The following is an 18,436-nucleotide window of genomic DNA, read 5'->3' on the forward strand; positions in this document are numbered from 1 at the left end:
ATATTTAACCATAGTATTTTCCCCAGGATCAGCTGATTATATCAGTTGATTAACACTGATTATGTTTTGGCATGTCAAGTGAATTAGAACACATATCCCTTTGGAAATGTGCAAATGAATTGTAAAATATTGTCATAGAAACGTCATGGCACAAGGAAATGCAGGACAACATGTCATTCGCCCCCTCTGCTGGGACCCAGAGCCCCACTTCTCCAAGCACACCTAGTTACCACTTCAGCAGTCCACCAGGTGAGATAATGTAATGAATTCACTCAGAGTTTCATTCAATTTATTGTTATTTATGTATTTTATATTTGTGCCATCACTTTCGACTATCCACAATAGGTAGACATTTTTGTAAACAAATGCATTTCAATTGGTCTAGGTTTTTAATTAGAGTTACGCATGCCCTTTGATTCATCTCTGAGTTTGCAAACTGGTAAAACAGAAGGCATTGTTTTTGTGTGAATACTGTGCTTGATTTTAATGTCATTTTCAACTTCTTACAGGATGCCCACCGCAGAACCCCTGGGCTTCTCCCCAGACACCCCCTGCCTTTCCTGGCCAGACACTAGGAGCCGCGCCCTTCAGTGTACCATCTGCAACAGCGTGGAGCCAACAGGGGAATCTTGGGGCCCCATACCCCGGTTTCAATAGCCCCTGGACTACCCAGCAAGCTGGGTCAAGCTGGGGCCAGCCCAACCTGGTGCCACCCGTGGGCCCGGGGCCCCAGTCACCTGGTGCGGTGATATTGCCTGGAGCGGCTTGGGGCCAAGGCCCATCTGCTTATACCCCTGCTGCTGCCGTCACCTTCGGGTCCGTTGGTGGAGAGCGCTTCCCAGACCTGCACCTCGGCACAACCGCCCGCACCCAGCAAAACTGAGAGAGTTCAGGTGGGCGCTTGAGCAGAGCAAAGCTCATACACTGGGGGGGGGGGGGGGGGGGGGGGGGGCTGGGGGGAGACGATAGCTGTCCTTTGTATGCGGTTTTGAGTGATTACGGCATTGGAAACGCCGACATTCCGGGGTTCGGATCGTATGAGTTATTAGTACTCGTTTGACGTGGCCATTTGTGCGGTTAACTTACTACGCCCTCTGCCTTTTTGTAGGTCACATGTCCATTCAACGGTGATGCTGGAGAAGAACAATTCAACCCATATTACAGGAATCCTGATATCGCTTTAAAAAATGGACAAAACATATTCTGTCTGTCTGTCTGTCTGTCTGTCTGGATCTATCTATCTCTCACTAGTGCACATTATCTACAAGAACCAAGTACAAATTGTAAATACATACAGACTACATCAATAACAATAAAAATATAATGCCCTACACAATGTAATATAAAGTTTAAAAAATACCACAATCTAAATTAAGTATTACTCCTAAACAGTATATATACACTGTATATAGTCCCCTTTCTGCTGGAAAGACATAATCTACTTTAACATAATCTACTTCATCATACAAGGAAAATTCATTTCACACGATCTCTGTAGAATAAACTATTACAAAACATAAGGGTCACGTGATGTCAAGTGTATTTTGATTGAACAATTGTGTCTCGCTCGTGCTTTGTGTTAAAATGAGAATACTGAATTTACTGGCGAGTCCAAGTTCGACGGGAGAAAAAAACGAACTATGTCCAAATCTATTCAAGAACGGAAAATATTACTCATCTTAATTTTATTGATGCACATTTATATATGTATAGTTCTTCACGCCTTGAAACAAACATAACATTTGAAGAGACACTCATAAAGTAACTACCTGTAAGTCCTGACGTGGCAACAGCTCGCTATTTGTGGTAATGTGGGTCAGTTTATGGGTAAAGCGGAACAGCAGAGCTACGAGTTAGCACCTATGAGAGAGAATAACTTTCGAAAATGCCGTCTGAATTTTAATCAGTTGACTGGAAAACTCCTAGCTACTGGGAATAATTAAGGATACACAAGAAGATATGGTAAGACACTGCCCCTTCAGGCTCGCATTTGCTTTCTTGGGTTACGAATAAAAGAAGTAGGCGGGATTTAATATATTAGTAGGATACATTCTGCAGCTCTATCGACAATCTCTAGCTATCTATTTCAGTTAGGCGCACTATATATAAACCATTTACGGCCATTTCATGATCCGCTGTAAAAATCAATTGCATTTCCAGCCCAAAGTTAAGTCCGTTGACAGCAGTTAATTGTGTGCTCCAACGGCACAGACAGTCGTGATGAGCAGGGCATTCATGCTGTTTTTCAGACACCTAATTCTTGAAATAGTCCACCACACAATGACTTGAGGTTACTGTGCTTCGGTCAGTTTAGCTATACCCTGTAATAAGCGCACAGAAATACTAACCGATGTCACGCGCCCCGAGTTAATGTGTACATCTTTTATTTGCCTACTACTGTTTACCTGTGATGGAATGCATGCTCTGTCTGCAGTTTCTCTTTGTTATTGTTAATGTTTAGTGTGCTGTGTAGTGCACTGGATTTTTAAAAATGGAAATATTGCTAGGAATTCCATGTAGTTTATATATCAACTTATTATATTATATTAACTTATTAACTTATATACTTATTATTGCCCAATCCAGTATTTCTAACCATAATTATTTCTGTACTTGTACAGTTTATTATTAATAACATTAGTATAAATCCTGTCTGAGCAATGCTTCATGTTTATCTGCAAATTTGCATAATTATTTGGGAGAATTGTGGGAACATAAATAGACTTGTTGTGCACTGTGGTCAATTTTGCATAATTATCTTTGGTACAATTCTGGACTATCCCCTATGTGACCCCCTTAACGGAATGGGACACCGCATCAGGGTTTTTTTAAATTATATAATACTCTTTACAAAAATTGCCTTAGTCCTTTGCAAGTGATTTTTGCCATGAGACAGTACTGAAAGGTGTGTCTGTACTTCACCCCAATTCTGTACAATAAATACCCAATTATTGGTCCCATCCACAACATGTCATCCAAACAACAGCACTGATAACTTTTAAAACTTTCCTGAGCCTAGATACATGGAGTAAAAATGAGAGCAAATGTTTTGAGCAAGCAATCATTTGCAGAAGCATGCTATTCCCTCTATGTATTGTGAGGCGGAGATAAGAAAACCTTGCTTGTTTCCTGCTGAAAAAAATTCTCTAGTAGCAAATGCACCGATCTCATTGGTCAAAAGGGAAACATTATGACTGTTGTCGCTATGACTACGTGGTTATTGAAGGTGATAGGTTTGTGAGCGCATCTGTGTGGTTATGGGTGCTTCCTGCTTGCCTGATTGTTCAAATTGCGCTTAAGTAATTGCTAAACTGAGATGTTTAACACGAGTAAGGCCACATTTTTAGGGAGAAATTCTTCCTGGTGTTAGATTCTCAGATGTACTTATTTGCTCTTAGAAAGAAAGAATTCCTGCCTGTCTCGGTCACTTACCATTACCATGCTGAAAAAACAGATTCAGTGCTGGGTACTCTTTCGGTTAAACCTGTGACCTCCTTTTTTCAGAGAAACTGACGTTTTCTCTCTCAGCTGCTGTGGCTGCCTTGACAACAGGTGGTCTCTCTGCCATGTTATGATAGATATGTTCAGTATATCGCTTTGATTACAGCAGGCATTCTTGGCCTGCTTTTATTCTTTCTGGAGAGTTTTAGGTTGACATGCTGAGATGAAGACTTTATTGGTTTAAAATGAATTTAATGAAACTGGCTGTGTCGCATTCTTCTAACTTCCAATACATCCAAATAAATGAAATGTACAGTGACAAGAGTATGGAGCGGGAGACCCCAGAAAAACAGTGATGGGAGGCATCCTATATGGAAAATAAAAACATTTAAAATCCATTTTAATATGGATTTCTGACGCATTCATAAATGTATGATGAATATATTTTCAAAAGACATTTCTGAATAGTGTTACAAATATATTTCAAAATACAATGCAGATGCATGTCAAATGTATTGTGAAATGTGGAATATTATTTACAAATTTGGTTGATAAATGCAGTGAAAATACATTTACATTTCACATTTCTGAATATATGAAACAGGCAATTTACAAATTTTTATATGCATCAGAAATGCACATTAAAATGTATTTGAAATGTATTTATTTTCCAAATGAGATGTAGATACAAAAAGATTGAACCCAATTGTACTGGCCCTACCCTGAACTAGCATAGCCCTTTATTGTTTTATCACAGAATTGTATATTCTCAAGGGCATGACAGTGACTTACACCAGGGCTAACAATGAATACTATGAAAATTTTTGTCACGAAACAGCTAATCTTTGTCATGAAACAGCTAAAAAAAAACAGTATTTGGTTTCTGGGTTCCTCATGTGTACAAAAAAAAGCCTGTTTGAGTGTGGTTTATCACCTTGGCTTCATACAGGAGCTTAGAAAAGTCTATTTCCTCTGCGTGTGATGTGCTAAACACTGTCATTTGACAAAGGCTTTTTTCTAAGGTAGTCTTTAAGAAAGGCATTGTCTGGCTCTTCTCTCGGAGCGTTTGCTCTTGCTGTTAGTGAACTTACATTGCCTTTTTTCTAGCTACGCCGTGAGTAATGTGGGTTGTCTTTTGCTTTCTTTGATGAATTTGAGTGGAGGTTCAAGGGGAGGGGTAGCTGTGACTGTTTCCTCATCCGCAGCCTTCTGACAAAGAGCTGAGCACGTCAGTGTCCTGTTCTTCTCTGGCAGGAGGAGGGTGTGGATGTCAAGGCCTTGAGGGCTAGGTTTCACGACCAGGCTAGCATGGCTGCTGTCGGTGGCGGTGGCGGTCCCCCGAGGAGCTTGCTGCCAGGAGTTGGGAGAGCAGGATCACCGATGGCGTTCAACTTGCCCGTGAACGGAGCCGTCAGACCCAAGATGTCGCCCGTCAGTCCCAAACCACTGCCGGGAGTTCGCCTGCCTTCAGACCTGAGGTTCCCAGGGCCCCCATTGGCCGATCCCAGGGGCCCGGCCTCTGTGAGGAACCAGCCTCCGCTGGGCGTCTTCCCGAGACCTCCGCCATCTCACCGCGCCGGCTCCCAAGAGTTCAAAATGGCCGCGCCGGTGGCAGAGAGGCCAGGGAATGTCAAAGCAACGGGGGAGCTGTTGCAGAACATGATGCTGAAGCAGGTCCCTGTCCAGGACCGGCCCGCGCCCAAACAGCCCCTTCCCAGCACCCTGGGCCTGCGCAGCCAGCGCAGCATGACGGAGGTCCCGCCCCTCAGGAGGACTCTGCCCCCGGAGGGACCCAGGCCCATCAAACCCAAACGTCCGCCTGTCGTCAACCTGGATGGTTTCAGGAAGGCTCCCCGCTTCTCCACGATGCCCAGGCATCCGACGCCAGGGAAGATTCACGGTACGCTTCTCTGTTCAGTTCTCTGTGCTGGCTACCTCTACTTCTTCTCCCCCCCCCCATCAAGCAGAAATATTGCTTCATGAAAATGAATGGCCTGCGATTAAGACGATGGATGTTGCAGAAATTCCAGTGATTTCTCTTGCTGTGGCAACTAAAGAAATATACTTTTCATTGCATGTATTATAAATGTATTTACTTGACTAAAATATCACTGTGATGAAGTTTCTGTATCTTGGCAATGAGGGCAATGAGACTTATTTTTTCTGACTTATTGGTCTCTGCTGCTCGTGTCCATTGACTTCAAGGTTTAAAATATGCTCTATTGCATACTCGGCCATACTGTTGTAAATAACCACTGCATGGTTATTTGAGGTCCTGTCAGCTTCCTGTCACCAACCAGCCTGGCCCTTCTGAGGCACTCTCATTAACACTCTCAACACTTTCAATTTCACCCACAGAACTGGCGCTCACTGGATGTTTTTTGGTTTTGCTTTTCAGACTAGTCTCTGTAAACTCTAGGGACTGTTGTGTGTAAAAAAATCCCAGGAGATCAGCAGTTTCTGCTGAGATGTTCAGACCACCCCGTCTGACTCCAACAATCATTCCATGGTCAAAGTCATTTAGATCACATTTCTTCCTCATTCTGATGTTTGGTCTGAAGAATAACTGAAACTCTTGACCATGTCTGCATGCTAATTATGCATTGATTTGCTACCACGTGATTAGGTGATTAGATATTTGCATAAACAAGCTGGTGTACATGTGTACCTCTTAAAGTAGTCATTGAGTTTATCTCTTGCTGAGATCAAAGCAGGTGAAAGCCTTGCAGATATTTATTCACATAGAACCAAATTATTTGTAACATCCAGGATTGGAGACATTCTTGAACACCCTAAAAAATAGTGGTATGGAAACTGCCTAAATAGGTATTGTTTGTCGCTGGGGCGGTACCCAAAAGGTACATAAAATTGTACCCCTAGCCAGCAGTATATAATTAATTTGTATGTTTTTTTTGCTTGGAGAACATACTCATGTGTACCCAAAGAGAACATTATGACTTTCAGGGTATATTTGGGAAATTTAAGAACAGAAATGTACCTCCACTGTCACTGCATGTATGAGAGTGAAGGAGGCTTTGTATTTGCATTTGTATAAGGCATACAGGTCCTCCTGCGTTTCTGAGGATTTATTTTTCATTCTCAGGCGGCAGCAGTCCGGCTCTCCCTGGGTCAGGTAGTCCGTCGGGTCCACCCAGGCTCCCGGCGAGACTCAGCGTCCGGACCCCACAACCCTCCGCTGTGTGAGTTACTCCTCCATTACAATGCTGACAGGACTTTAGGGTGACGGGAAGTTTCATAGCTTCATAGAGTCATCCATTGAAGGGTGGGGGGGGGGGGGGTCATGAATAGTGCAATATCGTTGTTTTGGAAGCATCTTCCGGAATGTTCTCTGACTGGAGTTCACTTGCAATCATCAAGTTAACCCGATAATCTCATAGAAAATGGGTTACCATGAAGCTTACAGGCTTACACTGGCGGCAGTCGTGATGCCCAGGTGTTTTTCTTTTAAAGCGTAGGCAATTGTACTCACAGCAATTGCTCTAATTTGCATTTCTATCAAACTTCATTGGAACCTGGATGGGGATTTTTTTTTTTTTTCTGTCTCATTTTCAGATTTTACATTAAACGCCCCGGCCCTGTGTCTGCAATTGTCTTATGTAGTGGGGATATGTGGGTGGATAAAGCGGAGGCATCTTCCTTTTCAGTTTCTTTTGTTTCATGCTGAACCTGTTTGAGGTTTGTTTTGGAGCAGAGGCTTGCAGCATCCTGCTGCATTACACTTTGGCTTGTTCAGATGCAGCATCATGATCAGCCAATGAGATCTAGACAGGGTACTGGAATAACACAATCACACAAAGAAGAAAACAACGCTGAATTCTGACCTCTTTCACTCGGCACTAAATATACAGAATTGAAATGCCATTGTGTACCAATCAACAAGGCTGAATTTTCATGTATTTGCCGTTACGTTGGATGACATAAAAAGTCAGCTTTGAAATGTTGACTATTCAAGGAAATGCTAGGCTACCTGCCTCAACACCATTTTGTGAACTAGTTTGAGTAAAAACAGCAAAGGAAGCATACAGCATGGAGGCAGAGAAAAGGGTCATGTTTTTATCAGTGCTGTAATGCTCATCCCTGCTGCACCTTATATTAACATTTACTAACTTCACTTAGAAGTAAACATTTTACATTTTTAAAAGCACGTTTCATAAACACAGTTTGGCAAGTTCAGTAATCACTGAAACTAAGTTGCTTCACAGAGTATAAAAGGTAGCTTTTAAATATAACTCAAAGTTAAGGACAAATGTTTACTGAATCCCAGCCTAAGGGACTGGAAGTTGTTCTAATTTACTGTATGCCAAAATAACAAGACACGTATTCAAGATAATAAAACGTGTATTCAAGTAGTTATTTATGTTTTATTCACAGTACCAAAGGCAATACACATGATCACTCACTGTAAGCTGTCTCTCGAGGGTAGTTAGGAAGGAAACGTAACCACAAAGAAAGTATTTTCTGCTTCCAATTTGTCAACCATAGTTAACCATTATATTTTTACTCTACTGAAACTGATGGCTTTACTGACTTTATAAAGAACTGACTTAATCATTATGAATGTATTTATGTTCTCTTCCTTGCGGTTTTTTTTTTTTTTTTTTTTACAATTTTCTTTCCGCAGTATTGATGATAATGACGACCAGGACACTTATGATGACATAGACGTGCTACCCCCTCCCCCTCCCCCTCCACCAAAGCATCCTGGAAGTAGAGATGGTAATGTGTGAAGGGAGAGTATGAAACATTCTCATTGCTCCAATGATACAAGAGCACCTCTCTGTTCCTCTCAGAGTTTCCCTACAAAACCAGCATTGTGTATCTGCAGATATACTTGTACAACATTGCTAGTGCAGGTAGTGTCATTAATCAGTGAACCAAATTAATAATAACTGAACTCAAACGTTAAGTCTAGCTTTCTGAATACTGCTCATGGCCATGCCCAACATTTTAAATGTATCAAAATAAGCATAATTGAGACTTTTAGACAAGGGTACTATATGTGTACATATACATGTATTATAAAATGTATTATATACATTCTATCTGCATTCTCTGATTCAGGAAATGTTTTATGCACTGCTGAAACATTGTCACTTATGTTTACGACACTTAACTGCAGCTCAAATGTTTTTTCTGAGAAATGCCATAGATGTCAGAATATTATCCGGGCCCCAGTGTAACTATCATTTAGTTTTGGCTTAACCCAGGTCTCGTTGTCTTTAGTTATTCCAACTCTAGATGCATATGTTTTAGGCATAGATCAGTATTCTCTGATAAATTTCTTTAGGAATTATTTGTGGTGATGAAATGTAACTGTATTCACAGACTCCTGGCCTGACCATGGTTCCACACGAGGAAATGAGGTGATCACCAGGCCTTTCTTACAGTGTATTCAGTGATGTGTGCAATGCAACCTGAACATATGTGTGCTCTGGTTAAATTGTGTTATATGTGCAGAGACTGCCTACCCTCAAAAATGCTAACTTAATAAAATGATTGACAGTAGTTGCTCAAGGTATATGGGACATCAACTGATTACATACTTGCACCATCAGTTTAAGTCACATATTCTTAATAATATTGCATACAACCACTTTCAATGATTTTTAAAAAGTAAATCCAGTTATTCATTTTAACAGGAAACTGAATTGTTGCAGTAGTTTTGTTGCTTTTCTTCATGAAAAACATCTTGCTACAAATGACTGTATAACTTTGTGGTTTCATACACGGTATATTTCATCATTGTTTGAACCCGTATGACATCTGAAGCTGCTCTTTCCACCCACTCTTCCTTCTCCTTCGTCAACAATTCTTGTAAATCATTGCAGGGATTTCTAGCCATTTTTATTACCTTATTTCTAAATCTTTTTCCTGATTTATACCTAAGTATGTTGCTTTCTGTTTGCACGAATCACTAGATAACCTGCTGTTTCATCTGTCTATGTTTTCCCAAAGGAAAGTGACGAAAGTGAAATATATGAACCTATTGATGAGTAAGTATTGTCTTTATGCCTTGGATACTATGGTATATGACCCTGTATGTCCATACCGTGAGAGGAGGGAAATGTGTATATGTGTGAATATCCAAAAGGCTTAGGGTTTATATCTTTGCAGAGCAATATTTATCACCAACCAGGGCAGCAAAGCTGGTGCTCAGGTGTGACACAGTAAGAGTTACTGTAGAGCCACTTTTTATATCTTCTCTTATTACACCAGACCTGAAGGGCCACCCAATCCCATCAAGAAGAAGGATCTAAAGACACAGCTTGAGCTGAAAAATAAAGAAGAGAAGTTGAAACAAAAGAAAGAGATCGAATACAGGAAGAGATTTAAGGTTGGCTACCACACCACTCACTCTCACCTGCCTTAAAAGACCCAACATGTCCCATTAAATGATGTGTTCTGCTTGCCTCACGTAAAATGGTAAATGGTCGGCATTTATATAGCACCTTTAGCCAAAGCGCTGCACAATTGATGCTTCTCATTCACCCTTTCATACACACACTCATGGCGATTGGCTGCCATGCAACGCACCAACCAGCTCCTCAGGCGCATTTGGGTGTCTTGCTCAGGGCCACTTCGACACACCCAGGGCGGGATCGAACCGGCGACTCTCCGACTGCCAGATAGACCACTGCTCTTACCACCTGAGCCAATAATTATTGCCATTGCTATAGTACATTCAAGAAGGAGGCCATGACGTCATTGTCTTGACGAATTTGAATTCTGTGCTCTGCTCTTCTCTAGCTGACTGACCCGGTGGAGGTCTTACATATAGCCCGGGTTCGACACGACTGGCAAGGGGGCAAGAATGATCTGTCCGTGCAACAGGGCGACAACGTGGAGATCATCCGGATCAAAAACAACCCCGAGGGAAAATGGCTTGCCCGCACACCGAACGGCACCTGTGAGTTAAGCCCGTTTCACTCTGGCGATATCGGTTTTTTTTTATCGTAGTATCGTCTCAAATCATGCACTCAAACAGCAGCTTGTACGTGAAAACAGCTTCTAACTACCAGTTAGCCAGCTGCCCATGAAATACATAGGGGTTTCCAGCTGGATTCAGTCCAAGTATAGTAATGTATAGTTCTAATTATTATGTGTGGAAATGTAATATCGGGTTAGCGTTTAGCATAAACATATTTGAAACTTCTGGTTTCTGTCTGGACGGTATGGCGACTGCATTTACACAATAGGCATAACTGAGATATGGTGTGCAGTTGCAATCGTGCTAGCTGTGTAAAATAGCTAAATACACGGAGCCAAGAATCAATTGATTTACATATCATATTGCTAAACAAAGGAATTGGTAGTTTTTTCTAACTTCCCTGTGTATGCATAGCTTACTCTCTCTTTTTCTTGAGCTCTTGTATGTATAAATTAGTGTGTATAAATTCATTTTCAGAAAACAGAAACCAAGTTAAGTTACAAATAAGATTATCTTTATACCCAGTGATAGCCAGCACTCTCAAATCACACCTCAGGCAGTACAGTACAGTGCAGTACATACTATAGACCCTGTTCCCAAACCTGTATGAATGAAACAGAATGAGGTGGAGAAAAGCTCAAAGCAGGATGTGGATGTGGCAGTCATGAACATAAACTACATCTGCTCTAATTGCATTCCAGTTATTTAGACAGAGTTGACAGTTGATTAGACTATGCAGGAGCCAATCCCCCCCCCCCCCCCCGGAGCGATGCAGGGTTAAGGGCCTTACTCAAGGGCCCTACTCAAGGGCCCAACAGCTGCACTGACCTTATTGTAGCCATGCTGGGGCTTGACCCACCAACATCCGGGTCCCAGTCCAACACCTTAGGCCACTAGGCTGTCAGCGAATGGATTTTGGTTGGTGGGAAGGACGTTACAGAGCCGTTTTGATTTGTGATGTACAGATGGGTACATCAGCAACACGTGCGTGGACCTGGACTACGAGGCGGTGAAGCGAAGCTTCCTTTGTAAAAAAGCAGAGGCCCCTCACCCCCCACCGCCACCTCCTGTCCCTGACGATGACTTCTACGATGATGTGGGCTCCTCGCAACAGTTGAGTTATTACAGCCCTGTCATATCTGGCAAAAATTGAATTGAGTTGCAGAGGATTGCAGTGTAAACCTCTCGGTTACTCCTAAGCCAGAACAGTCATTTTCATAGAAAACAGGCAGGCTACCGGTGGAATTAATTGTTGTTGTTTTTTTTCTTCTTCTTTTACAGCAGCATAGAATTGGACAGTGGTAAGTTGGGGGGGACAGTGGGTCTTTTAATGCAAAATAACTAAGGACCTTTAAATAACTGTACCTTAATCTAGGACTTTTGAATTTGTATTCGTCCTGGTACTGTAGTCCCTGAAGTTGTAGATGTCTTGTTATGGTAGTTACAGACTTGGCCTATCTACCTTGTGTACTGGACTTATGTTCTTGGCCTTACAACCAATCATATATGAATTGTGTCTTATTTGCCTTGTTCGGTTGTTTATTGTATGACCTTGATGTGCAGTTTTGTATGTCGCTTTGGGTAAAAGCGTCTACTAAATAAAATGTGATATAATGTAACTTATGTTTGTGAATGTTATGTAATGTCTTTTTTCTCCCTCACAGAAGAAGTGTATGATGATGTGCAGGTACCTGACGAGTTCCCCCCTCCACCTCCAGAGGCAAGGTATCTCAGTCCTCTTAAAACCTTTCCCTTTTCATTGTACAAAAGGAACTGAAAAGGTCATACAAATGAACTTTCAACTTATAAGAGAGAGTGTACTGTGTTAGAAGTTGAAAGTGACCATATGAGTCACCTTTTGTTAGGCTTGTTGGTTTCAGTTCTACCATTTCTTCTAAAACAACAGCAATACATTGTTGCAATAAAATGCCTAATGTATTGTTTGAGGGAGGCATGGCATGGGTAGCACTGCCGCCTCACAGCAAGGAGGTCCTGGGTTCGAATCCCCGTCAACCGGGGCCTCTCTGTGTGGAGTTTGCATGTTCTCCCCGTGTTTGTGTGGGTTTCCTCCGGGTACTCCGGTTTCCTCCCACAGTCCAAAGACATGCAGGTTAGGCTGATTGGAGAGTCTAAATTGCCCGTGGGTATGAGTGTGTGAGTGAATGGTGTGTGTGCCCTGCGATGGACTGGCGACCTGTCCAGGGTGTATTCCTGCCTTTCGCCCAATGTATGCTGGGATAGGCTCCAGCCCCACTACAACCCTGTTCAGGATATGCAGGTTAGGATAATGGATGGATGGATGGATGTATTGTTTCAATGGGTGAATATGTGTATGTGAAAATTTTATTTGAGAAGTATGTTGCTGAATGCAAATATTTACGATGCAGAAATAAGAATGTGTTGTTACACAGTGCTGTTTACATACTGAAGCTAACTACTGTATTTTGATTTTCCAGCCTAGATCCTAAAAAGGCCAAAAAACAGGAAAAGGAAGAGAAAGAATTTCGAAAAAAGTTCAAGGTGAATTGTTGATTTTAATTCTTGTTTTTTTTTCTGTAGTGATAAATGGTTTATATGGGTACATTTTATTTTTACCAGTATAATGGGTTTGTGTGAAAACTGTAACCATGTGAACATAGTGCTAGTGCTAGTGAACATAACAGCTGCCATTCCCACACCAAATGGTATTATAGGCACAGTCTTATATTATCTGTGGGTGGACAGATTTTCAGTCAATAGGCTAATGAGGGTAATATTTTAAAATAAGAACCAAATTAAATGAAGTGTGTCTGTGTATGTCAACAGTTTGAAGGGCCTATTAATGTAATCTGGAACATGATGGTTGACCCCAACGCCAGCATCAAAAAGGGAGGTGGAAAGGATCTATCCTTAAATCGCGGAGAGATCCTGGAAGTCATTCAGTTCACCAACGACAAGAAGGCATTGTGCCGAAATCTTCAGGGGAAATGTACGTGAATGTCGCCCTCTTGTGTCAAGAACCTGCATCGTGTGGTGGATATTTTCTTTCATTTTGATTGAACACAAACCGATTTTGACAAGACCAAAACATATCTCCCTATAGAATTGCTTTAATTGTCCAGTAAATATCTAAGCGTTCAAAACTGTGTTGGTGATATAACCATGATAAAGTGAGAAAGTCAGTTAAGTCATTGCTTGCAAACATTGCTTCTCAAATTTCAGTATGTTCTGACTTTCTCTCCAACCTCTGTTCAGTTAATCTGAATTTATTGAGCTGTTTACTGAATACTGAATTTCATTGGACACCTCCATGTGTAATCTGGAGCTTGAAATATTTGTGAAAGAAATGCAGAAGTGGAAGTTAGTGGTGCTGTCTTAGCCTATCCCAGCATGCATTGGGTAAAGCAGTGGTCTTTTTTAAAAGATGTTTTCCCCCTAAACCTTTTTTCCCTTTGTTTTTGCAGATGGATATGTTCCACGTTCTGTCCTTCTGCAAGCGTAAGTATCTCACAAATTTCAAATAACCCAACAACTAGCCCTTATATCTCATGATACAGGCTGATCATGAGAGAATGTGATTATTCTCCGAGAGGAAGGAAATCGTTCCTAAAACAGCCAAATTTGAAACCAGTTGTCCTGACCAATGTCCTGTTAGCAAATGAATCATCGTCCAACTGTAACTCCTGGATAGAGTTGTGTCATAGTTGTCTAGATTCACTTCCTTAGGAAGCCATCTTCCTCATCAAGTATACACAGTCTTGGTTTATTTTAATATTAAGTGTTTTTGACTCTTTCAATTTTGTTACAGGGAAGGTGACATTTATGATGATGTTGATAACCAAGGTTTGTAACTTTAGATTTAAAGTTGATTTCTTTTTTTAATGATCATTTTTATTTATAATTTTTCATCATGTATATATACATATATTTTTACGTCTTTGTTACGCTATTTCCCTTCAGTTGTGAATTAAATGTGACATGAAAAAAATTATATAGGGATGATAATATTCAGTGCAATCTGTATTTTAAATGGAAATTGTGTCAAAAATACTTACAACCTGGTAATCATAGTATTTACCTGTAGTCAGGTGTAAATATATATTTTCTTGTTTGTTTCTCTTTCTGTGCAGTTGTTTATGACAACGATACCAGCACAAGCCCTGGTCCTGAAGACAGTCGTTATTAGAAGGATGGATGCCGGCTTTTTGAAGTCTAACCTGAGAAAATATTTATTTCTTCCAGAGAGGGATCTCTTTCAATATCTATTGGTTACATCTGGTTTACAGAAAGCCCTCAAAATAAACTTTTTATTTTTTTATTCTTTGTTTTCTAGCATTTGTAAATAAATGGCTTTCAGTTTCAGAAACTATTTGTTTTGTACAGTGCTTGTTGTATTTTTGCACTTAAGAGTTAAAATACGTAGGCAAATAAAGGTTTTACTCTTTTATTCATATGTTTTCTGTGGTATATACTGTACTATACATGACAGAGCTGAGAACTCTATTGCATTATAAAACAGTGTTTCTTGACCATCCTCTTTGAATCATGTTCTAGCTTTCTGGCATTGCATGTGCTTCCTGCGTGCACGGGAGTATCTTCAGAGCTGCCGATCTCTGCTTCAAGTTGAGTCAAGCATTTCTTCTGTAGTTCTTCCTACCCCCATAATAAATTAATTAATTTAACAGTTTTCTGTACTAATCATAAAACAATTTAACTACTTGTGGATGTTTTAGAAAAGTTCAAGTTCTGGAAATCATGAATGTAGTTATTTCAGCTTTGAGGACAGCAGCACAGGGTAAGCGACATTTTGACTTTGCATAAGTGTGACGTCAGTCTCGTTCACATTTACTGGACAAAGGTGATGAGGCTGTTATGAGGCTGTTGGTCTGGTAAACACCACGGGCAGGCATCATATTTAGTGATCCTCTCAGAAAAAGAATGAGGGCTATATGCTTCTTGGTATTTGCGATTGTACTACACTTGAAGGCCCCAGCTATGAATTATTAGGCCCAGGACCCCCCCATGTATTCTTTTACAAATTAAAAATAGTTACACCCCTTAACCCCCCTCAGCCCCAGGACCCAGGATAAACTGTCCCAATCCCCCCCCTCCCCCCCCATCTGCGGTCCTGCTGTTCTTGCTGCCTGGAAACAGGAAGTTATATCTGGGTCACAGCACTTTACTAGAATTGGGTCCACTGCACGACCATTTAGCACGCTATTTGTTCTTGGCTGGAATGGAAGCTGTGCAACACCAGACAAATGCAGGCTTTGTTTTCCAATTAAGTTGATTTATAACCAGTCGCCTGGCTGTAGTTCCCGAATTGTTTCACAGGCTACGGTGCCAAAAAACGGGTTTGATCATGTATTGCGCAAGACTACCGCTCGTGTTCAATTGGCTCGTCTTTTTCTCAAACCTTCCGCCCAGGAGTACGGTATTTGCTTAAAATACTGTCGATCAGCCTTTCAGTCTTACCTTATTGGTAGTCAAATTATGACGTCACACCCGCGACGCTTGCAGCCTGAAATTTACGGTGTTTTGATAGTTTCTCGTGTATTTTGGAGTCTAAATCCAGCATAGTGATGGAAATGAAACTGACTACAGTTGATACTTCATTCATGTTATTTCTCAATTCAGGTCTAGTTTAGTTTACATGACTGGATAAGTTGCTGGAGAGAAGTTATAATGTTGTCTTCAAGGTTTGGGTTGTAGCTATTAACTATTGTAATGTCAAAGTCCACTTTATGGCAGTATTTTGTGGATTGTAGCACAGATGGTTAGCGGGATGAGTTAACTTGTCTATTCGGCTAGTTGTCAGTTGTTGTTTTTTTGCAAACATTGGTGGCATTTGCCACTTCTATTTTGACTGATTATTGAGCTGATTATTGCTAACGAGATACACGACTCAAGATTGGTTGCTAAACATGAATGATCCCGTACACTCATTAGTCAAGGTCCTCGAGTCCTACAGGGGAAGAGATAAAGTGGTAAGTTTTTTGAACGAGTACGTCTTTGTTGTGATTTGACAGTTTAGGCTGTCTGTACAGACTAAATTTATGTATCCGTATTATGATCAACTATAACACTTCTGAGTGTTAGAAGTGTGAAAAGATAGATAAAACTAGCGAATAAGCATGATCTAATCCGTATGTCTGCTTCAGATACGGACACTTTGCTATGGGTCCCAACTTGTTGGTGGAGCCCTGTCTGAGAAGACAGCCGGATCCTCACAGATGGGGAAAAGTCTCTTGCTGTTCTCGGCCCAGCTTAGCCACTGCCGTACTGTACTCCGGCTCTTCGATGACCTGTCGATGTTCGCTTATTCCAGGAGCTATGGTTTAGGGGGCACGGTGAGGAGGCCGTTCAAAATACCTATATAATAATAATAATAATAATAATAATAATAATAATAATAATAATAATAATTATTATTATTATTATTATACAATTATTGATTTGCCTAATTAGAATCAAAATTCACGAAGAGCTAAGCTAAACGTGAGCACTCTTCTGTCCACTTAGGAGGCAGACCGGGTGTTGCGCTGGATGTCCGTGCTAACGAACGTGGCCGACCAGCTATACTACCCCTGTGAGCACGTTGCATGGGCCGCTGATGCCCAGCTCATCAGAGTCGAGTCGGACAAGTGGTGGACCTTAAGCACTTTGATGTGGGGTCTATCGTTGCTGTTTGGCATTCTGAGGTAAAACGCACGCTAACATGGGCCTGGACCTACTGCCACTGCACTGGCATACAGAAGGCTCAATACAGCACAGTCCAGATAAAATACCATATTTCCCTCAGATCTGTCAGAGTGCTACTACTGCTGAAGAGAAGACTGAGGAAACCAGGGCATACCAGACAGATTGATATCAGGTTGGTAATACTGTTCATTACTGCATTAAACCAGCATGAAAATCATGTGATTATATGTGGTTCCAGGATTGTTGTGTGGTGTCAGTAAATATTGTTCATTTCTACAGTATGGGGATCGACTATTGTCGTCGAAGGTGGATTTTAATTTCTGACTACTGTATAACTAGGAAATAAATCTAGGTTAATCTTCAGAACGCTTGTAGTGGATGACACATTACTTTTTTTTTTTTTTAGCAAATGTGAGCAAAGGCTGCTTGTGCCACTGTTTTTGTTTTCCCCTCCAGCGAGGCACATGTGAACAGGAGCTCTGAAGTTCGACTCCAGCTACAAGCAGAAGTACTTAATATTCTCAGCAGCATGGCAGACCTGAGCAATGCCATTCATTGGATGCCCCCTGGCTTCCTGTGGGCAGGACGCTTCCCTGATTGGCTAGTGGGACTTCTGGGTACCACTTCCTCTTTGATTGGGTTGTACCAGATGACCTCATCTTCTGAGGGAGAAACTACAAACTGAGGGTCTTTGTTTAGAACACAGGTGTCAAACTCCAGTCCTGGAGGGCCGGAGTGTCTGCTGGTTTTTGGGGTGTTCTGGGTTCATTGAAGTCACTGATTGGTTAAAATATCCACACGCCTTGTTCTCAAGGCCTTAATTGGCAGCTGATTGAAAGGAAACCGCAAAAACCCGCATACACTGTGGCCCCCTGGGGATTCAGTTTGACACCCCTTGTTTAGAATATACAATACTTTGTTAGATGTATGTTTGATTGTCTGAAATCATGTCAATACAACCTGATAGGTTTGTTTAGGGAAGTGATTTCAGTTATGTCGCCCATGTGCTGAGGCTAATTGGGTTGTACATTTTTTAATTGTCACTTAATTAGCTGAATATGCACAGTTAGGTGTTGATTTTAAAATACCTTTTAGAATAAATGAGCTATTTATGATTTAGAACTTGCAAAAGTCAGTGAATGTATTGCAATAATCACAGAAGAGGACTCTATGTATGTAAGTGCATGTAAGGCTGGGACTTGATTGTGGACCTCAGCTACATATTTAGGTGGTAGCTCTAAATTGCTACTTGTGCCCACTTCAAGATGAAATAAAAATGTGGGACTGATTTAAGTTTTGTATTTAATGCTGTGATTTGTGCCTCTGGACCAATTGCTGCAGTTTCTTCCAGTTATGTTTCAGTTT

At 41.2% G+C, this 18,436-nt stretch overlaps 2 protein-coding genes across 3 annotated transcripts; both read left to right on the forward strand.

Moving 5' to 3' along the window:
- Positions 1 to 1,829: 1,829 nt before the first annotated feature.
- si:ch73-40i7.2 (FYN-binding protein 1) lies at positions 1,830 to 14,820 on the forward strand. Of its 2 annotated transcripts, none has more exons than XM_061239544.1 (16): positions 1,830 to 1,962; positions 4,696 to 5,341; positions 6,545 to 6,641; positions 8,084 to 8,178; positions 8,788 to 8,825; positions 9,418 to 9,455; positions 9,679 to 9,796; positions 10,210 to 10,369; positions 11,356 to 11,503; positions 11,675 to 11,691; positions 12,055 to 12,115; positions 12,847 to 12,910; positions 13,196 to 13,358; positions 13,834 to 13,867; positions 14,178 to 14,212; positions 14,500 to 14,820. In XM_061239544.1, the coding sequence occupies exons 1-16, from the start codon at positions 1,960 to 1,962 to the stop codon at positions 14,553 to 14,555; spliced, it is 1,773 nt and encodes a 590-aa protein (XP_061095528.1). In that variant the 5' UTR covers positions 1,830 to 1,959; the 3' UTR covers positions 14,556 to 14,820. The 2 variants fall into 2 exon arrangements, with proteins under 2 accessions (XP_061095528.1, XP_061095527.1); XM_061239543.1 differs by having other exon boundaries at positions 1,832 to 1,962; positions 11,672 to 11,691.
- Positions 14,821 to 15,564: 744 nt separating this feature from the next.
- Positions 15,565 to 18,364, forward strand: pex11g (peroxisomal biogenesis factor 11 gamma). Its single transcript, XM_061238331.1, has 5 exons — positions 15,565 to 16,356; positions 16,531 to 16,719; positions 16,892 to 17,070; positions 17,172 to 17,243; positions 17,528 to 18,364. The coding sequence occupies exons 1-5, from the start codon at positions 16,294 to 16,296 to the stop codon at positions 17,754 to 17,756; spliced, it is 732 nt and encodes a 243-aa protein (XP_061094315.1). The 5' UTR covers positions 15,565 to 16,293; the 3' UTR covers positions 17,757 to 18,364.
- The last annotated feature ends 72 nt before the right edge of the window (positions 18,365 to 18,436 follow it).

This window comes from Conger conger, chromosome 4, assembly GCF_963514075.1.
Source record: "Conger conger chromosome 4, fConCon1.1, whole genome shotgun sequence".
Classification (NCBI taxonomy): Eukaryota; Metazoa; Chordata; class Actinopteri; order Anguilliformes; family Congridae; genus Conger; species Conger conger.